This window comes from Entelurus aequoreus, linkage group LG23 (genome assembly GCF_033978785.1).
Source record: "Entelurus aequoreus isolate RoL-2023_Sb linkage group LG23, RoL_Eaeq_v1.1, whole genome shotgun sequence".
NCBI classification, from domain to species: Eukaryota; Metazoa; Chordata; class Actinopteri; order Syngnathiformes; family Syngnathidae; genus Entelurus; species Entelurus aequoreus.
Window position 1 is genome coordinate 18538560 of NC_084753.1, and position 20081 is coordinate 18558640.

Below are 20081 nucleotides of genomic sequence, written 5' to 3' on the forward strand. Positions count from 1 at the left end.
AGATTGGCCAATCAGAGGCAACAAAAAACATCGAAACCAGGAAGCAAAATCATAACAGACAGTCATGTCACGATGGGGGAGTCGGAGAAAGATTAAGATTAAGATTAAAGTACCAATGATTGTCACACACACACTAGATGTGGTGAAATTTGTCCTCTGCATTTGTCCCATCCCCTTGGGGAGCAGTGGGCAGCAGCGGCGCCGCGCCCGGGAATCATTTTGGTGATTTAACCCCCAACTCCAACCCTTTGTTGCTGAGTGCCAAGCAGGGAGATTATGGGTCCCATTTTTATAGTCTTTGGTGAAAAGCGGACGTGACGTCACCTCGTAGAGGACGTTAAAAGCAGTGCCTGTAAGGCACACCCCCAAGACTGTAGAATATGAGAAATAATGACTGATGAACACCTTTGTTCGATAATGAAGGTTGCTTCAGCTCAAAGTCTGAGCCCCGACATTAATGAACTAGCATCCAAGAAAAGATGGCAGGTATCTGGCTTGGGCACATCAGATTAGATCAGTGTGTTGCAAACTAAGCCGTTTAAAGTCCTGAATGGTTGGTTTAGTCATTGTTATTTTATTTGCAAATTTATTAGCCTGTGGAAAAAGTTAATGTTGATATTTACCTCAGAAGGCTGCAAATAGAAAAGAGGCATTCAATTTTTATTTAAATTGTATTTGATATGCCATTGATATTTTTTAATTATTATTATTATTATTTGAAACAGGATTTTGCATGTCACTATAAAGTTTTATAAGCCTTGCTTGTTCAATATTTAATGCAAAACTTGTTTGGGTCCCTATTAAAAGATTAATTTGTTCAACCTTGGCCCGCGGCTTTGTTAAATTTTGGCCCACTCTGTATTTGAGTTTGACACCCCTGTTCTAGGGTGTCCTCAGCTAAATGACAGTTAATAGTAATGGACCCTTATTGGGTCCATTAGTACACTCAGTGACATTAATATTGATATTATACATGTGGGCCCATAGATATTACAGTAATACACATGCAGTTTGTTGTGATAGTAAAGCCTATGTTGCACATTTCTGTGTACCTTGTTGGTCAGATGCTTTTCTCAGTCTTTTTGTTGAATAGTATTCATGATTTTTCTTCAGCAGATAATCGTATTATAATTACAGAGAGAAAAAAAAAAAATATTGCAATTTTCACTTTCTCCTATGATTTTACAGCAAGAAACGCTTAAAAAGAACTTGCTCTTTCCATTGCAATTTTCAAAAATAACTTTTGCAAATGCAAGCATCTTAAAAAAGACCTGCAAAATCCAGGGTAGACTGGTAAACTGCAATCAATGTTCAAAAACATTCAATTTACCATGGAAATAAAGCATATTTTGTTAGTTGTTGAAATAATGTGCTATTTGGGTTTAGGTTTACATAAAAAACTAATTATAAATTCATAAACTCACAACCAGATGTTTTGTTGAAAACAAAATAAGCTTTAAAACAACAAATTTTCTGCAACCTTATGAAATCAGGCATTGTAGGCTGTCAAATCTTGGAGAGACGGGTAATAGCGGTAGGGACTAGGGAGAAAACAGCTTAGCCAGCATCAATACCACTGATAAGTTCATTGTAAACAACAATAACACGCAAAAGTCTCACAAAGCTGACGTCGATAAAGCTGCTGGTAGCTGTATGAGTTAGGCAAAAGTCCAACCACAAGTGTTAATGTTTTTGACCGGTGCTGTTTAAAGACCCTACATTTATGGTATTATGTTATATTTTTAGGACAGTAGGTCATGATTAGGCGTACCCTGAGCCTGCGGAGGATGGCAGTCACACGGCGGTGCAGGGTGTCCCAGCGTCTGTTGCCCTCATGGACCATAGCTTTGAGCTGGCTGGCGCGGTCGGTACGGTTCTCCCTGGCCAGGCGGCGGTACTGGTTGTTGACCAGTTCTAACTGGGTCAGCCGCTCGTGGACCTGTCTTTGAAAACTCTAAAGAAGACAGTGAAATTGTGGTTGTACTGTAGTAGTACTGCATTATTTACATTGTACTTAGTTTCCAAAGATGTGTCCAAACAAGATATGTCCTCGCAACTTGCCTCAAACTTCTTAAGCTCCTCCTTCGCAACGGAATAAAGAACATCTCCCGAGTTGGGGTTGGCAGCAGTGTACTCGGCCATCTTGAGCCAAACCTCGAACCGCGAATAGTCTTCCAGGAACTTGCACCATAGCCTCCATGTTTCCTCAATTCTACAATCAGGCATGAGGGAGACATTGTGGGTTGTTATTCTGTGGAACTGGCGGATAATAGCCTTTATTGATCCATATCAATTGTGTACCACCAAAATCTAAAAAGTACTCCACAAAAGTGACACCACTTAATTAATCAGAGGTTGTGCTCGACCATGATATTCAACTGGTGTCCCGGAGGCCAAATCGACCCGGGAATGACACCATACCGGCCCGAAACATTTTTGCAACTGAGGCGTTCCTAAAAGCACCCCTTAAAGTCCTCTCCATTTTGGCAGTTAATTTTTTTTCGTACTGTGATTTATGTAACTAAGGTGTTGCTGTAGCTCGTTTAGTCCGGATGCAGTCAGTAGTCATTTGTTCAACTTCTTTAGTTATACTCACGGGGTTCCTCAAGGTTCCATCTTAGGTCCTCTCTTCTTAATTTGGGCTATTCAACTGTGCAAAAAATTTGAGACTCATATTGTTGCAACTGATTCTTAAAAACAAAAACACTACAACAGGAGTTCTTAACCTTTTTTTTACCCCTGGGCCTAACTTTTACATTACAGAAGGGCCCGGGACCCACTCAAATTTTAACAGACAAATGACAAATCATTTTACATACAATTGTGCCTAAATAAATAAACTCCATCAATAATTAATATGTTTTTTTAACTAAACTGTCAAAGTGCAAATCAAAAAACAGCTTCACCACTTTAGTCATAATTTTTGCACTTAAGAAACTTCTCCATGACTTTAGCTCCAGACTTCTTCTGTTCGAGATTGTCATTATTGCCACAATATTTAAAATGTTCTTGTAATCAGACAATATTTTCGATTTATTAGATGGAATTTTTACCTGACAGGTTTCAACTGTCATCTGCAGTCTTCTTCAGAAGGGTAACCTGACCACTGTGACGTGTTGCCAATCAGCGGTTCTTACAGGCGTGGCCAATCAGGCAGACCTGTCTAGTCTACCTGGTTGGCTCCTACCACCCCGCCGCTTGATGGTTAACGGAGGAGGGAATCCCAGGTATGCGAGAGCATGAATGCTTCCTCATCCTGATTGATGGTTTCCTTGGGCCGCTTCCTTAGTTTGATCGCCTCCTTTGTTGTTACTTTTTGTCCCGATGATTTTGGCATTGTCCCAGTCCATGATGTGGTTATTTATTTTGCAATGATCTGATATAGCTGATTTTAAGATTTCCAGTCAGGATTTTTGTTTTAGGCTTCTTGAGAACCTTTCAGTTGTCTCTTTTTCACATTCTTTCTGAGGTTCTTTCTTCTTTGTTTCTTCTATGTATGATTTTTTGCATGATTTACACAAGATTTCGTAAATTACATTGCCTTTCTTGTCTTGTTCTATTTTGTCCTGATCTGCTGATCTTTGTCATGATCTGCTGTATTGGTTCTGTTATTCCCCTAATGTATAGTAAGGTATGACCTCTGCGTTGTTTATTTTTTTTAGACTGCAGATGACAGTCAAATCATGTCAGGTAAACATTCCATCTAATATACCGAAAATATTGTCTGATTACAAGAACATTTGAAAAGAATATGAAGACAGAATTATTAAGAAGACATAACGAACCTTTTTGAGCAAATTATTGCCACATGTTGTGGAAAACTGTATTACAACTGAGTACCGCGGTGTGGCCCATACAGACCACAGTAAGGAAACATTTTTTGCGGCCCTTGAGGGAGCGCTCGCAGCCCAACAATGGGACCCAGCCCTATTGTTAAGAAATCCTGAACTAGAGTGCTGTCATAAAGATGAGAGTTAACTAGCTTTTTTGCTGAAGGCCCTTAAAAACAGCAGAGCGCTCCTGTAACTCTGACAAAATAAATAGACCAAAAATCAAATGGTTCTTCAGAATCTACGAAACAAGACCAGTAGTGAAGAGAAAAGTCCGGACCCCCGGTACTTAGCTTTCTGGAAATGTTGCCCCTAAAACAATTTAGTTGAACATCCCTTATCTAGACTATAGGTTTTCAAAGTGTGGTAGAGTAAGCCTCTTTAACAGTTTTTTTTTTTTTTAATCTTTATTTTTCCCAAGCTGCTTCTGAAAATAGCCAAACCAATAATAAGGTGGTAAAAATAGTGTATAATAATACACACTTAATAAAAGTAGTTGCAAATGAACATTTGATACAGGTTCTTCAGTTTAAATGCATACATATTTTATATTATACAGTGGAACCTCGATTTACGAACATAATTGGTTCTTGAAGAGTTTTGTAAATTTGAAAAGTTTGTGTATTGAAGCACATTCTTCCATTAGAAACAGCCTCCACTAAAGTTCCTATTTTAGTACAGGTTTGTACACTTTGATATACAGTACTCTATAGCACTTTATATTGTGTTCAAACAAACATAAGGAGGTGATGAATTAACTGTCTATTAAGCTAAAACAACAACGGCAAGATCAACTGTGCTGTAAGCGCACACACAAAAGTCCTTTTGGTGCCCTCAAAAACAGACATCACAAAAATCTTTAACCATATTGCTAGAGTAATTAACATTTAAAAGAGGACTTACAGTAAATTATTGGCAAAGGAGGAGGCGCTCGCGAAAGGAGAGAAACAAGCAAACAGAGGGAGAAAAAGGGGTGAGGGGGCGTGTGTGTTTTGGAAGAGGCGAAAGGGTAGTCTTCTTTGCTGTGAAATAAATTTGCTTTGGCATTGTTTTCCAGAAATGTCTGTTCCCAGCACAAATAAAAACTTGCCGTTTTTTTTCTTCAATCTCCTCAATACGAGCAAGCACAAAATGGCTGCCAACGGGACACAAAATAAATAAATGAAGCGTTCGTACACAGAGACATGGTTTGCGCACAGAAGCATATTCGGCACAATCTAAAGGTTCGTAAATCGAAAAGTTTGCAAACAGAAGGGTTCATAAATGGAGGTTCCACTGTATTGATGTTAATTGTGTGATGTTGGCTGCGCGTCCCACCTGAGCCTCCTCTCCAGAGCCATGGCACAGATGGTCCCCCAGCGCTGGTCCAGGCTGCGACTGGTCTCCTGCAGCGAGTCGCTTTCCGCCTCGGTGGCGCCGGCGGCATCTTCGTCCCCCAGCAAAACGTCGCACAGGCTCAGCACCGATGCCACGCCCTCCGTGTGCTGTTCGATGTCCCGCTGCAGCTCCTGGACACACACAGACACACACACACGCAGGCAGCAGCCATGGCTTTAAGTTCCCAAACAAACAAACGCACTACGGAAGACGTGGACAGACAGCTGCATTATGAGCCAACCCCCTCCCAAAATTAAACAATGGCGTGATCGCGATTAATAATTCATTAAAAAGACAGGCAAGAAGTGGGGGAGAGAAACAAGTCCAGTCAGAGCAAAAACAATAATACTGTAAGTGAAACTGAACATGGGCTACCTGCTGCTCAGCCAGTCTCCTTTGGATCTCCTGATGGTGACACACACTGTATGTGATGGGCCTGGAGAGCTCGGCCTCAACGCGGCAAAGCCAGGATCGGAGGTTACTCATGTTTTTGTCCAACTTCTGCACGGTCACCAAAGTGTCCTTCAACTTCCTCACCCTAAAGACACACACGCTGATGTTAAAGCACTCCCTCCAGGATTTCACTCCCTTTTTTTTTTTTTTGTGTTGGCCTGCGATGCCTCAATTCTCGGCAGATTTTTCCAGAAGGTTGCGGCAAAAGTTGCGATGTTCTGAGGCTTGTTTTGTTCTATAACTTGTGATTTTATGAATGTTATTTTTAAGCGTAACCTCAAAAACCACGATTTCATCAAATACTGTGTGCATTGTTTTACTCGTTTTATACCGCACAGACCCAAAGAGAGACACTAGATGGCAGTAAAATCACATAGAGCGAACAAACTTAATGCTATGGAAATTTTATGTCATGGTTATCGTTATTATTAGTATCATTATTGTGGTTGAATGTGCTCAAAACGATACACACTGAATTTTTTTTTTCAATATAATCTGAATAGACACTATTAGAAAACTATGTTGCATGTTTTGTGTTTCTTATGATTCACTGATTTAGTAATTAGTTTTATTATTTTATCTGTTTAAATGAATGAGCCATTATTGGTTAAATGTTGGTATACTGTAACTTCAAGATTTGTTACAGTAAAAAACTGCGTAACATTTAAAATCTATTATTTATTTCTGGTGGGCGTTGTGGCATCCTTCTCTGTTCAGCGGTCTTGAATGCAGTGTCAAAAGACCTCCTCTTGTAGTCTTTTAGAACAATCTCTGTGTTGTAAGACAGCACAGCTTGTAGGTTCAATGTGCACAATTAAATAGTTAAGTTGCTCAGACAGTAATGTGTTTACAGAATGAGGGATGTCGTTTCTTAATGGGGAAAAACGCTAATGTCTCTTGTTTTCATGTTACCAATTAAGATGGCGAGCTGGCGCAAGTCAGTCCGTGAGTTTTTCAAAGTGCAGTTATCAACCAGGGTGTTTCAATTATTTTTATTTAAACGGTAATGCTAACGGTCGGGAGTTTTACAGCGCTTATTATTAATACCATTTATCATTACATCCCTACTCAAAACTCATTGTCAAATTATTGCACTTTGTTTATATTCTTTTATTGTTCATCACATTTACCCCTGCCTACATGTTAAGAGCATTTATGAACTGTTGAGGGCAATCTAAAACGATAATTTTTGTTGGTAAATGAGAGACGATGAGGGATTATCATCACACTTTAACATCTAACATGTAAATGCTCCCCAGAACTGCAAATGACAATAGGTTTGTAATTGCCTAACTTTGGATAAATAAATGTTAGATACATATATCAATACATGTAAATTAGGAAGGCTGGGCGCCCGTGTGTTGCTAAATGTTTATATACACTACAACATTACCCAGAAGATAAGCGCTGTAGACGAGAACCGGAAGTTCAGCTTCTCAATCATTTAAAATGGTCTGAAATTCCCCCAAAGTGATCAGTTCAGGTAACCTCAGATCTGTTTGTAGTTAATTACATGAACATGGAGCAGCAAATCTCAAGGCTTTTTTTTTTTACCAAGACTTGTGTTGGCTCGAGGAATCAACACGCCAAGAATGTCCTGTGACTTTAAACTGTAGCGATTGGACTCTCTACACACAAAAGTACATCAATAAGGGGGAATCAGGCCAAGAAGTTATTTACATATAAATACCACGAAATCCAATAAAATCTGCGTACTGACAAACAAGGACAGATTGCCTTTGTATACAAAGTGCAATGGTGGAAAAGGTATCCACAACTAGCAATAAAACTTAAGACAGTGATATACAGTATCCAGTTTTTTCAAACAAGTGTCGGGTGCATTAATTAAAAGCGAGTGTCCATAGTCTAGCAAAGGCATAAAAGTTGTCAGAATCAAGTCTTTGCTAACTTGTAGGGGACTTGTTTCTAAAGGAAAAACCCAATTTAATTGTAAGTTTAGCCACAAGTTTTTCTGTGTGGGACTTAAAAAGGTAGGTAGAAGTAGTTGTCAGCTACGCGGAACGTTGACTATTGTGCTGTCTGAGCAATAAAGAGTTGATATATTGTTACATTGTGTTGCTGCTTTATCTACACTTTAATACATGTTGTGCATTAAAGATGCTAACACCAACCCAATGCAGGTCAATATATGCAAAACCGTCTGAAAAAAACTGACAAATCGGAGAAATTTTAGCTTTGTGTTATGCCGTAAATGACAAATCAAATGTGTAATATTTATTAAAACATATAATTAATACTGCTGAGTAAATGTGATCTCATTGTTATTAATGCTGTTTCTGTGTATCATGAGAAGAGAGGCTTGTCGTTGTTGTTATGCGCCTCCAATAGGTTGTATACGGTAGTGCCGGTTCATCCGCGCTATGGTCACGTGATCTCTTCCGGTTCACTGCGCGCCAGGAAATGACGTGACACACACAGAAAAGTTTGATGGAGTTGTATTCTATTTTCCACAGTTACCGATGTTTTGTTTCCCGGTGCTGTGAGGCATTGTACTGAACCATCCTTAAAATAAACCATCATCTTTCATATATATACAACTGGAGTATTCATTGAAAATGAGTGAAAAAGGAAGAAACCCAACAGGTTATGGGCCCAGACGTGCAACGGGATGAAGATGGCAGCGCCTGATCTTCAATGGAGACGAGGACAACTACGAACTTTGGGAAGTAAAATTTCTTGGTCACATGAGACTTGAACGTTTAAAGGACACAATACTTTCCTCTGGTGAGGTGGACCCAGAGAAGAATGCAGAATGCTTTGCAGAGCTAATCCAGTTCCTAGACGACAAAAGTCTGTCGTTGGTGATGAAAGACGCTGCTGACGATGGTCGCAAAGCACTACAAATTTTACGGCGCCATTATGCCAGTGATGGTAAGCCAAGAATTATTTCCCTGTACAACGAATTGTGTTCCCTGAAGAAAGACTCAGAAGAAACTATTTCAGACTACATCATTAGAGCCGAAAAGATAGTGACTTCTTTAAGAAATACAAAGCAAGTAATAAACGATGAGGTGAGCATTGCTATGGTTCTGCGGGGCCTACCGGAACCATACAAACCATTCGTCATTCACATGACACAGAGCAACGATGAAGTGACTTTTGTGGAGTTCAAGAGCAAACTACGAAGCTACGAAGAGACAGAGAAATTTGAACACAAACCAAAATCAGACAACGTAATGAAAGTGGACATAGCGTCAGCGACCTGTTATGGATGTGGGAATCGTGGACATTTTGCGAAAAATTGTCCCCACAAAACAACACCAAAATGGTGCAACTACCACCGAAGCACAACACATACAGACGCGACGTGCAGAAGAAAAACCAAGCCTGACTCTGCTAAACAAACTATGGAGAAAGAAGAAGATTCAAAGGAAATTGGCACCTCCTTTGTGTTCCAAGCCAGTCATTTGGTGCTTCCAGACGGCATCAAACAAAATGGACAGATGGTGGACTGTGGGGCGACGTCACACATAATCACTGAGAAGAGCAAATTCACACGATTTGATGAGACTTTTAACCCAAACAAACACTACATGGAGTTGGCCGATGGAACAAGGAAGAATAACGTGGCACTGAAGAGAGGCGATGCAGTGGTTCTTCTACGCAACACAGAGGGGAGAAGCGTCCCCGTCACACTGAAGAACGCCTTGTTCATCCCAACCTACCCACAAGACCTCCTCATGTCGGTGAAAGCAGCCACGACTAATGGAGCTCAAGTGATCTTCGGAGAAGGACAAAAACGGCTCATCACGAAAGAAGGAAACACCTTCAAGATAGAAGTACACGAGAGACTGTACTACCTCAAAACGGTAAACCATCAAAAACCATATGATGATTCTGTGCATGACATGATGTCAAAAGACAAAGTGAATCTATGTTGTGATGTGAAAACATGGCACGAGATCTTGGGGCACTGCAATGTGAATGATGTGTTGAAACTTCAAAATGTTGTGACAGGCATGACAGTTACAGGAGATGCAAAAATAGAATGTGACATTTGTACACAAGGAAAATTCACTAACACTAGGAACAAATTACCTGATGTCAAAGCTAGTGCACCCCTAGAGCTGGTGCACACTGACCTGGCCGGTCCCATTGACCCCATTGGATTAGAAGGGCATAAATATTCAGTCTCATTTACTGATGATTATTCAGGGGCAGTATTTGTTTACTTTTTGAAGAATAAGAGTGAAACTACCCTTGCGACAGAGAAGTTCATTGCAGACGTTTCCCCATATGGCAACGTAAAATGTATGCGCTCAGATAATGGAATTGAGTTCACTGGAAACGTTTTTCAAACACTTTTGAGAGAGAAAGGTATCAGACATGAAACCTCATCACCTTATTCTCCTCATCAAAACGGTACAGCTGAAAGACAGTGGCGAACACTGTTTGAAATGGCAAGGTGTATGCTACTAGAAAAAGAGTTACCAAAAACATTATGGCCTTATGCTGTTCAAAGTGCCGCCCACATTCGGAACAGATGTTACAATGACAGAACAAAGAACACACCATATTTCATGCTAACTGGAAAGAAGCCCAACATTTCAAAAATGTGGGTGTTTGGCTCGGAGTGTTACGCATACACTCAGTCACAAGAAACTTGAACCAAGGTGTGAGAAAGGAGTATTTGTGGGCTATAGTAAAAATAGTCCAGCATACTTGGTCTATGATCCACAGTCAAGAAAGGTGTCAAAACATAGACTGGTAAAATTCACTAAAAAAGAACACTGCAGAAAAAGAGACACAAACAAATGCGTATGACTTGGAAATCCCAGATTGCGAAAAGCAATGAAACCAAACTACCTGACACTGTGTCAGAAAAATCAGTGAGCATCGAAAATCAAACTGTAGCTCAAAATGATGTTGATAACCAAACACAAACTCTGGAAGTAGAGGAGGATGTGGTGTTAGATGATGCCACAACTAACACAGAGACTAGAACAGAACAAAGAGGTCGTTACCCAAAGAGAGAGAGAATTGTTCCTCCAAAATACTTAGAGGAATATGTAACAAACATTGATGATATTAATGAAAGCCATGACGTTATTGATCACTGTTGCAGGGCAGTGTGTGGAGTCCCACAGACGTATAAAGACACCCTGATGTCATCAGAGGCAGCCAGCTGGGAAAAAGCCATGAAAGACGAGTTGGCATCTCTCAAAGAAAATGACACATTTGAACTAACAACATTACCAAAAGGGAAAAATACAGTAGGCGGAAAGTGGGTTTATGCCCTCAAAGAAAACACAGAGAAAGGACAGCTTTTCAAAGCTAGATATGTTGCCAAAGGATACAGTCAAACTGAAGGTAAAGATTATCAAGAAACATTTGCACCAACCGCAGACATTACTTCTGTGCGTGCATTGATGCAAATAGCTGGCCAAAATGACCTCACCATCCACCAGATGGATGTGAAAACGGCATATTTACATGCCCCCATTGATGAATGAAGAGATATACCTAGAACAACCAGAAGGTTTTCAGAAAACATCGGACACAGGTGAAAAACTAGTATTTAGGTTGAAGAAATCAATCTATGGCCTAAAACAATCAGGAAGAAATTGGTACAAACTTCTAAATGACCATTTAGAGCAAAACAATTTCAAAAGAAACCTATCTGATCATTGTGTCTACCAAAAACAAACAGAAAATGAAACAGTCATTGTTATCATCTGGGTGGACGACCTGATCATTGCCGCAAGTAGCAAAGAAGCACTTGAGCAATTCAAAGACACAATGAAGGCCAAATTCAACATGAAAGACCTGGGTAAGATATCTTATTTCCTGGGTATTCATTTTGAACAGAAACAGAATGAAATCAAAATGGATCAAAAAATGTACATACAAAAGATGCTTGAAAGATTTGGCATGTCAAATGCAAACCTAGAAGCACTCCTTCTGAACAGAAAGTAGAACTGAGCATTACAAATGAAAATGAGTGTGACACTACCGAGGTGGTAAACCCCAAAGAATACCGTGAAATCATTGGTAGTTTGATCTATGCCATGACCTGCACCAGACCAGATATCGGCTGGATTGTTGGTAGGTTATCACAAACATTGGCAAAGCCAACAGCACAGGATCTAGTTGCTGCCAAACATGTGCTAAGGTATCTCAAGGGTACACATGACTTTGAACTAAGTTTCAAGAAAAGTTAGGAAGGCCTCAACCTGATTGCATTTAGCGATTCAGACTGGGCATCATCAGTGGAAGACCGACGCAGCACTAGTAGATATTGTTTCGGTCTAACAAAACAAGGTCCAGCTATATCCCGGAAATCAAAGAAACAACCAACAGTTGCATTGTCAACTTGTGAAGCTGAATATATTGGCTTATCAACCACTACACGAGAAAGTATTTATATCACCCAACTGTTGAGTGGCATGGACAAATGTTTGTATGATTGTACAACAATTCATGGAGACAATCAAGGGGCTCTTTTGTTGAGCAAAAATCCAGTTAATAGACAGAGGTCCAAACATATTGATGTTAAATATCATTTCATTCGTGAGGCACTCACTGAAGGGAAAATTTCATTAGTTTACTGTCCTATAGAAGACATGGTTGCAGACATCTTAACAAAACCTACTACAAGAGCCAAGATTGACAAATTCAAATTATTCTTTTTTTGGAAACTAATGTGTTTCACTGTTTCATGGTCATGAGATCAAGGGGGGGTGTTGAGTAAATGTGATCTCATTGTTATTAATGCTGTTTCTGTGTATCATGAGAAGAGAGGCTTGTCGTTGTTGTTATGCGCCTCCAATAGGTTATATACGGTAGTGCCGGTTCATCCGCGCTATCGTCACGTGATCTCTTCCGGTTCACTGTGCGCCAGGAAAAAGTTCGATGGAGTTGTGTTCTATTTTCCACAGTTACCGATGTTTTGTTTCCCGGTGCTGTGAAGCATTGTACTGAACCATCCTTAAAATAAACCATCTTTCATATATATACAACTGGAGTATTCATTGAAGATGAGTGAAGAAGGAAGAAACCCAACAAATACATTCTCATAAATGTGGCTGTAGGAAGAAAACTGTATTGAGATTGTGATACAGTGGAAACAACACTTCTATCTAAAGTGTTGTATAGGGTGGAGGCATGGAATAGTAACAACTTTGTACATTTCTGCACTTTCATAGCACATGATTAGAAAGTGGGAACATCTCTCACACAAGGAAAAAAGAGGATTTTTTCCCCAGCTGTGTGCTGCTAGGTACATTTAATCATCCCGTCTGAAAGGACACAAAGACGACACATTTACAGCAAGCAAAAAAAAGTTAAAGGTCTTTTCTTCGAATTTCTCAGGTGTCTCCTATTGGAACCCCCAAAAGTTACTATGGCAACGGACCCCCGCAGTTGGTGTCTTGGCAACGGTCTGGACAATGGGCGCCCCCTCTAGTCTTAAAAAGCCTGAAGTGTGCCCCATTCTGGAGTTCTGAGTTAATGGCCTTTATTTGCGCCATTCTCTCCTGTTGAGCTCCAGCAAGGCCGGTCAGTGTGGAGACAACTAAGATGCTCTCTGCCCCATGTAACACACACTTAAAACAGCTTCTGAGTGTAAGTGGGAGGCCGCAGAATGTTTGAAAGGGTCCTAACAGATGGTGGCCATTGAGCATTTAAACTTAACCAAATGTTTTTTGTTTTTTTCCTAAGGAGTTATTGAAACACTACTTTGCATACATTTACTACAGGGGTGTCCAAAGTGTGGCCCACAGCTTATTGTCAAAATAAAATCAAACAAAAAAACATCAACAATGGAAGAAAATGAGCAAAAATATGTGATGTAGTGAGAAAAGGTAGGAATTTTGATTCTAATAATAGTACACCGTCACCTACAACACAAAGGTGACAAATGTCAGTCTTTAAAATTGTCAATTTTTAGCATTTCTATTACAAAATAAAATATCAAAACAGACCTCGCATTCTTTCATTTTTCAGTATGTAGCCATCAGTGGAAAAAAGTTTGGACAGCCCTGATTTAATAGCATTTAAAACCATTCAACCCATTTATCGGTTAGGTTTATAAACGTGCAGTAATTTGCAATACAACTACCAAGTAAAAGCTTATCTCAACACCTACAGGTTTAATTGTATTGCCAAGTTGACACATACATAACTAAAAGTGTCTCAACGCACAAGCATGGCACATGAACAGTAAACATACCTTATAACTATACAAGAGTATGTGACAACGAACCTCAAAGAGAATGTGACAACCAAATTGAGTTTTCTGCCAGCCACTCCTGTCATCATTTGTATTTCAAAATATGGGTTAAAAGCTAGCTAGTAATTCTTAACAATAACTTTCAATTCACACGTTTAAAGGGTAACAATAGTGGTCTTGTTATAAGCCCATTGTGTAAAACCATTATGGAGGAATATTTTGAATTTGACAAGAAAAACCAACATAGTTTTGCTCATTTAGGGATGCCGCTATCGATAATTTTAGTAATCTATCGATTTTATTGTTCGATTAATCAGATAAAACCCACTTTACAGCCTCAATGCGTATTGTAGGGGAAATAGTTGAAATAAACAATTTTTCAGCTTGCCAAAACCTTTATTCTTTTTCCAATAAATGCACATTAACATTGAAATATAATTTTTATCATGTGCGCATTAATTACAATTTTAATTAAACAAATCTGTGCTATTCACCACCAAAGATAAAGGCACCCACACACCACCGCTCTCATGTTTGCTCTGTCATATACGGTGACCGTGCGAAAACCATGTCCACGTATTCCAGGCACTCTACATGACCAAGATTTGATAACTTTTTATTAGTTACACACATCAAAAATGTAAACCGAATATAAATAAAATCTTTTTTTTAAATATCAAAATAACCGATTAATCGCCGCGGCCCTACGCTCATCACAAGTTCAACTTACACCAGAGAGGACTATGTAGGGGAGCCCTGATCCCAATCACGTAAATTTCCACAACACAATTTGAGACGGCGCCCTCTGGTGGCGAGGGTAATGAGTGTGACAACTAATACAGTACATATTGTCACCAACAACAAAAGGCTGAGATGCAGATATAACTTCATAGCTTTTAGCTCAGGGGTGTCCAAAGTGCAGCCAGGGGGCCATTTGTGGTCCGCAGACTGAGTTTTGTTGGCCAGCAGCATATCATCAGGAAAAAAACAGTAAAAATGTAAGACGAAAAAGAGCGAAAAAATCGGAATGTAATGAGAAAAGGCTGACCATTTTAAACTAATAATAATAATAACAATACACAAAGCTTACAATTTGTTCTTTAAATATACATAATCTGTTTTTAGCTTCTTTTTTTTTTTAATCAAAAAAATCATAATGGCCCCCGCATACTTTGACTTATCAATAGCGAAAAAAAGTTTGGCCACCTCTGTTTTAACCGATTCATAAAATGAAAAAAATCAAACAGGCCACGCAGCCTTTAATCTTTTTAGTTTGTGGCCCCCTGTGGGAAAAAAAGTTTAGGTCAGTTTTACTAAAAACAGCAAACATAAGCTCCACTGTGTGGTGACAACACCGTCTTTAAACTTGAACTTGAATAGCCAGACCCCAGTTAATGCTTAGTTAGTATTTCAGCTTTCATGGCGGTTAGGCAAAGACAGCGTTCACAGTCGCCGTAAATTCCGGACTAAAGCAGCACAGTCTACTAAATTGTGCCTTACTCTCATTCGCCCTCGCTAACCTCTGACAACTCAACAAAAGCCAGAAGCTCCATGCGGAGGCCCGACAAAAAGACACAAAACCCGGTGAGGGGTCTGTGTGGAGTAAAAGGACAAGAGAATGGGCACATGGAGGGGAAAAGGAGGTAAAAGTTGTAGGATAAATGATGATATTTGGTCATGGAAGAAAAAAAAAAGCAACGGACTCTCGGAGGATGTTGTTTCTATCACTATACTTTTTATGTATACTGTCATGTATGCACAAAAGTCATGTATGCACAATAAGGTCAGTATTCATTTTAATAATTTTTTTTTTACAAAAAGTAGTCTCTGTTGCACAGTTAGCACAGCAAATCTATGCCATGCACAAAATCAAATATCGTCTGAACTATGAACCAAATAAACACAATTTATTCTGTATGATTTTGAAATGCACCTGTGAGTGACAGGTGACCACAACAAATAATGTTTCTTAACTCTGTTCAATTATTGCAACGTCTGTCGATACGCTTTGAGAGGACAGGAATTCCATCCATCAGTTTATTGAACCGTTTGTCAGCCGTAACCAAACCAAAAATATCAGTTAAAAACTTGTATCTAGTAAAACTGGTCATTGTCTGCCATACAAACCAGGCCAAAACCAACTCTTTGTCATTTGTTATATCAACAACAGCCGCTTGCTCTTTCTCACTTGCACCAAACACGCTCTCATGGCAGTGATGCGTTTATGACCACACAAGTCGGACAAGTCCAATAGTGTAAATTTAAGGTCTTTACACTATGACTCCCCACTCAGATGTGTGCTTATTCTACTGTCATTTATTATGAACATTAATTTATAAATATTAATCATGAAATAATATTACTAGATTACAGAAATGCTAATAAAGATATATTTTACAGACAGAAAGTTACAGGAATGTACACTTCATCCCATGCTTACATCTCATTGTGCAAAATGTGAATGTTAAGGAAAACTCAATATAATCTCCGAAAGGGGTACAAATTATTTCCAGAGTAGGACCCCCATCCAGACATACAATATTAGTACTCAGTTAAAAAAAAAATGTTTTGTTGTTATTTTCATTGTAAATGGGCCAAATTACTTTTATTACAAAACAATCTCATGGAAATGACTGCTGTCATTTGATTATAATAAAATATTTAATTTATTATGTCAGGTTTGAGACAGGTGTGCTGTTGGTATGGCCACAGTGTGCACGTCTGATGTGCTCAATGCTTGGGGAGTTTTACTGTTTGCTCACAAACATAAAAAAATAGAGGGAACATTGGTCAGTCACATTGGTCCATCGTTCAAAACTGACCAAAAGAAAGATTTTGAGAATATTGTTCTGAGGAGGCTCCACCCAAAAGATTGAAGTTAAGCTAAAAAACAATAGTAACCAAAAACAATGGTTTGGAACCCAAAAATTATTTGAAACCAAAACAAAAAGATTTGCAACCCCAAAAATATTTTAATACCCCTCAAAAATATGTTTTTGTTTGAAAATGTTTCTTAATTTTCCCAAAAAATGTTTGGTTGCTATTTTTTTTGCTCACAAATACAATTTTTATTTGGTTGCATACAATCATACACATTTCTCTCCAAAGTAGAAATGCACGGTCACAGGTAGACGACCACAATATATGCCACCAGGCATCCTATAGTAGCGTCCAGTTGTTTAAAATAGTGTAATATGTACTGTACATGTACATTAGTCAAACAATTGGATATTTATCGCCGTTGAATAATTAATAAAATTTTACTGTGAATCAGATAGGAAATGTACTTTTGTGTCACAGACCATTGCTTTACTACTCAGGATACTGTTTTATCACTTTGTATTATTTAGGGATGACAAAAGACCACACAAGTGTTCACGCTTAAAATGCCAACATAAAACACACTAATTATTATCATATGTGCACACCACAATTGTGATGCAAAGAGTAGTCCATTTCTACTTTATATGTCGGTGAGAAAACCTCAATGGCATGGAATGTTTGACATACTTTCAGCTCCTTTGTGAACAATGCAGCTTTGTTTAAGTTCATATTTTGCTCCGAGAATGCTCTTTTTGTATGGTTGCTTTCAGAATGAGTGATATAATTGATGCTGACAGACCACTCCCCCTTCTCCTAGCCCGCCATCCTCCTCCCCTCAGAGGCAGCGATAGAGGGGGCAATCAGTATGGACATAAAGACATATGGTCCTGTCTGCGATTGAAGCCCAACTAGCTAGCAGTGCATTTAGGCAGCTGCCCCTGCACAAGAATATCCATCTGTCTGGAGGAAGGGGGTGGATTAACCTGTCGGGTGTACATCAGAAGCCATGTATTCCTGACAGCTGCAAGGTAGAGTCAGTAACAGCAGGTGGATGGACCATTCTCAGAGCCATTGTGCTTTGTATTTGGTGGAAGAGATGCTTGAGTTTGAGCAACAGAGAATAATGAGGCTTCGCACGATTCATTTGCATTTACATTCACTAATTTACGCTGCAGCTCCTATAATTTGTGTTGTGTTCCTCCCACACTTGCTGCGTTAAAAGCTTTTTTTCATTCTACATCACAGCATCTGGTAACATTTTGGTGAAACTTTATAAACGCACCGCTGTCTGTTGATGCATTAGAAGGGGAATTGCACTTTTTGGGGAATTTTTCCCATTATTCACAATCCCTATTTGAGACGAGAAACACATGTTTTTCTTTTTTTAATGCATTCCAAATAGTAAATAAATGCTAGCACATGTCAGCTAAAAATGAAGGTAATGGGATTCGCTTTTTACCGCCAATAAAGCCCTCTAAAAACGTCCAAAACCTCTGTTTAATGCTGTAAGTATTAGGGCTGTAAATCTTTGGGTACCACACGATTCAATTCAATTCTTGGGGGTAACGATTCGATTCAGAATCGATTCTCGATTCAAAACCATTCTTGATTCAAAATAAATATGTTTTTTAATAACAATAGGTGCCAGTTTTATGATTAACTACATTCCTCCATAAAGTAGATAACAGCTCAAATAAATGTCAATATTAATTAAAAGAAAACTGTACATCGGGGGCGGTACCTCTGGATTGGCCAACCGGGGTGGTGGTTCCTCTCTTTAAGAAGGGGAACCGGAGGGTGTGTTCCAACTATCATGGGATCACACTCCTCAGCCTTCCCGGTAATGTCTATTCAGGTGTACTGGAGAGGAGGCTACGCCAGATAGTCAAACCTCGGATTCAGGAGGAACAGTGTGGTTTTCGTCCTGGTCGTGGAACTGTGGACCAGCTCTATACTCTCGGCAGGGTCCTTGAGGGTGCATGGGAGTTTGCCCAACCAGTCTACATGTGCTTTGTGGACTTGGAGAAGGCATTCGACCGTGTCCCTCTGGAAGTCCTGTGGGGAGTGCTCAGAGAGTATGGGGTATCGGAATGTCTGATTGTGGCGGTCCGCTCCCTGTACGATCAGTGTCAGAGCTTGGTCCGCATTGTCGGCAGTAAGTCGGACCCGTTTCCAGTGAGGGTTGGACTCCGCCAAGGCTGCCCTTTGTCACCGATTCTGTTCATAACTTTTATGGACAGAATTTCTAGGCGCAGTCAAGGCGTTGAGGGGATCCGGTTTGGTGGCTGCAGGATTAGGATTCTGCTTTTTGCAGATGATGTGGTCCTGATGGCTTCATCTGGCCAGGATCTTCAGCTCTCACTGGATTGGTTCGCAGCAGAGTGTGAAGCGACTGGGATGAGAATCAGCACCTCCAAGTCCGAGTCCATGGTTCTCGCCCGGAAAAGGGTGGAGTGCCATCTCCGGGTTGGGGAGGAGACCCTGCCCCAAGTGGAGGATTTCAAGTACCTAGGAGTCTTGTTCACGAGTGAGGGAAGAGTGGATCATGAGATCGACAGGCGGATCGGTGCGGCGTCTTCAGTAATGCGGACGCTGTATCGATCCGTTGTGGTGAAGAAGGAGCTGAGCCGGAAGGCAAAGCTCTCAATTTACCGGTCGATCTACGTTCCCATCCTCACCTATGGTCATGAGCTTTGGGTTATGACCGAAAGGACAAGATCACGGGTACAAGCGCCCGAAATGAGTTTCCTCCGCCGGGTGGCGGGGCTCTCCCTCAGAAATAGGGTGAGAAGCTCTACCATCCGGGGGGAGCTCAAAGTAAAGCCGCTGCTCCTCCACATCGAGAGGAGCCAGATGAGGTGGTTCGGGCATCTGGTCAGGATGCCACCCGAACACCTCCCTCTCCCTAGGGAGGTGTTTAGGGCACGTCCAACCGGTAGGAGGCCACGGGGAAGACCCAGGACACGTTGGGAAGACTATGTCTCCCGGCTGGCCTGGGAACGCCTCGGGATCCCCCGGGAAGAGCTGGACGAAGTGGGTGGGGAGAGGAAAGTCTGGGCTTCCCTGCTTAGGCTGCTGCCCCCGCAACTCGACCTCGAATAAGCGGAAGAAGATGGATGGATGGATGAAAACTGGTTTTGTTTAATAAAATTCAACCCCAACTTTCAATAAAGTCAAATACAAAAATAGGCAACAGGTATCCAACACTTCTCTTTTCTAAAATAAATCTGTACAGCAGATATGATCATCTGCATCAACAATATGATTTGCCTGAGTGTCTGGACAGGAGAGATTAAAATAAAAAATATAAATATATATATACACACACATATATATATATATATACGCACACCCACACACACACATAAAATACATTTTTGATTTTTTTTTAATTAGAAATCGTTACA

At 40.1% G+C, this 20081-nt stretch overlaps 1 protein-coding gene across 1 annotated transcript in view; it reads right to left on the minus strand.

Annotated features, from left to right (window-relative positions):
* LOC133640910 (nesprin-1-like) overlaps positions 1-20081 on the minus strand; it is a 228250-nt gene that overhangs the window by 32017 nt on the left and 176152 nt on the right. The window contains exons 58-61 of the mRNA XM_062034594.1: positions 5583-5745; positions 5148-5338; positions 2062-2212; positions 1772-1954 (exon numbers count right to left, since the gene is read on the minus strand). Of these exons, the coding sequence (XP_061890578.1) occupies positions 1772-1954; positions 2062-2212; positions 5148-5338; positions 5583-5745 (688 nt within the window). The remainder of the gene's footprint in view (positions 1-1771; positions 1955-2061; positions 2213-5147; positions 5339-5582; positions 5746-20081) is intronic.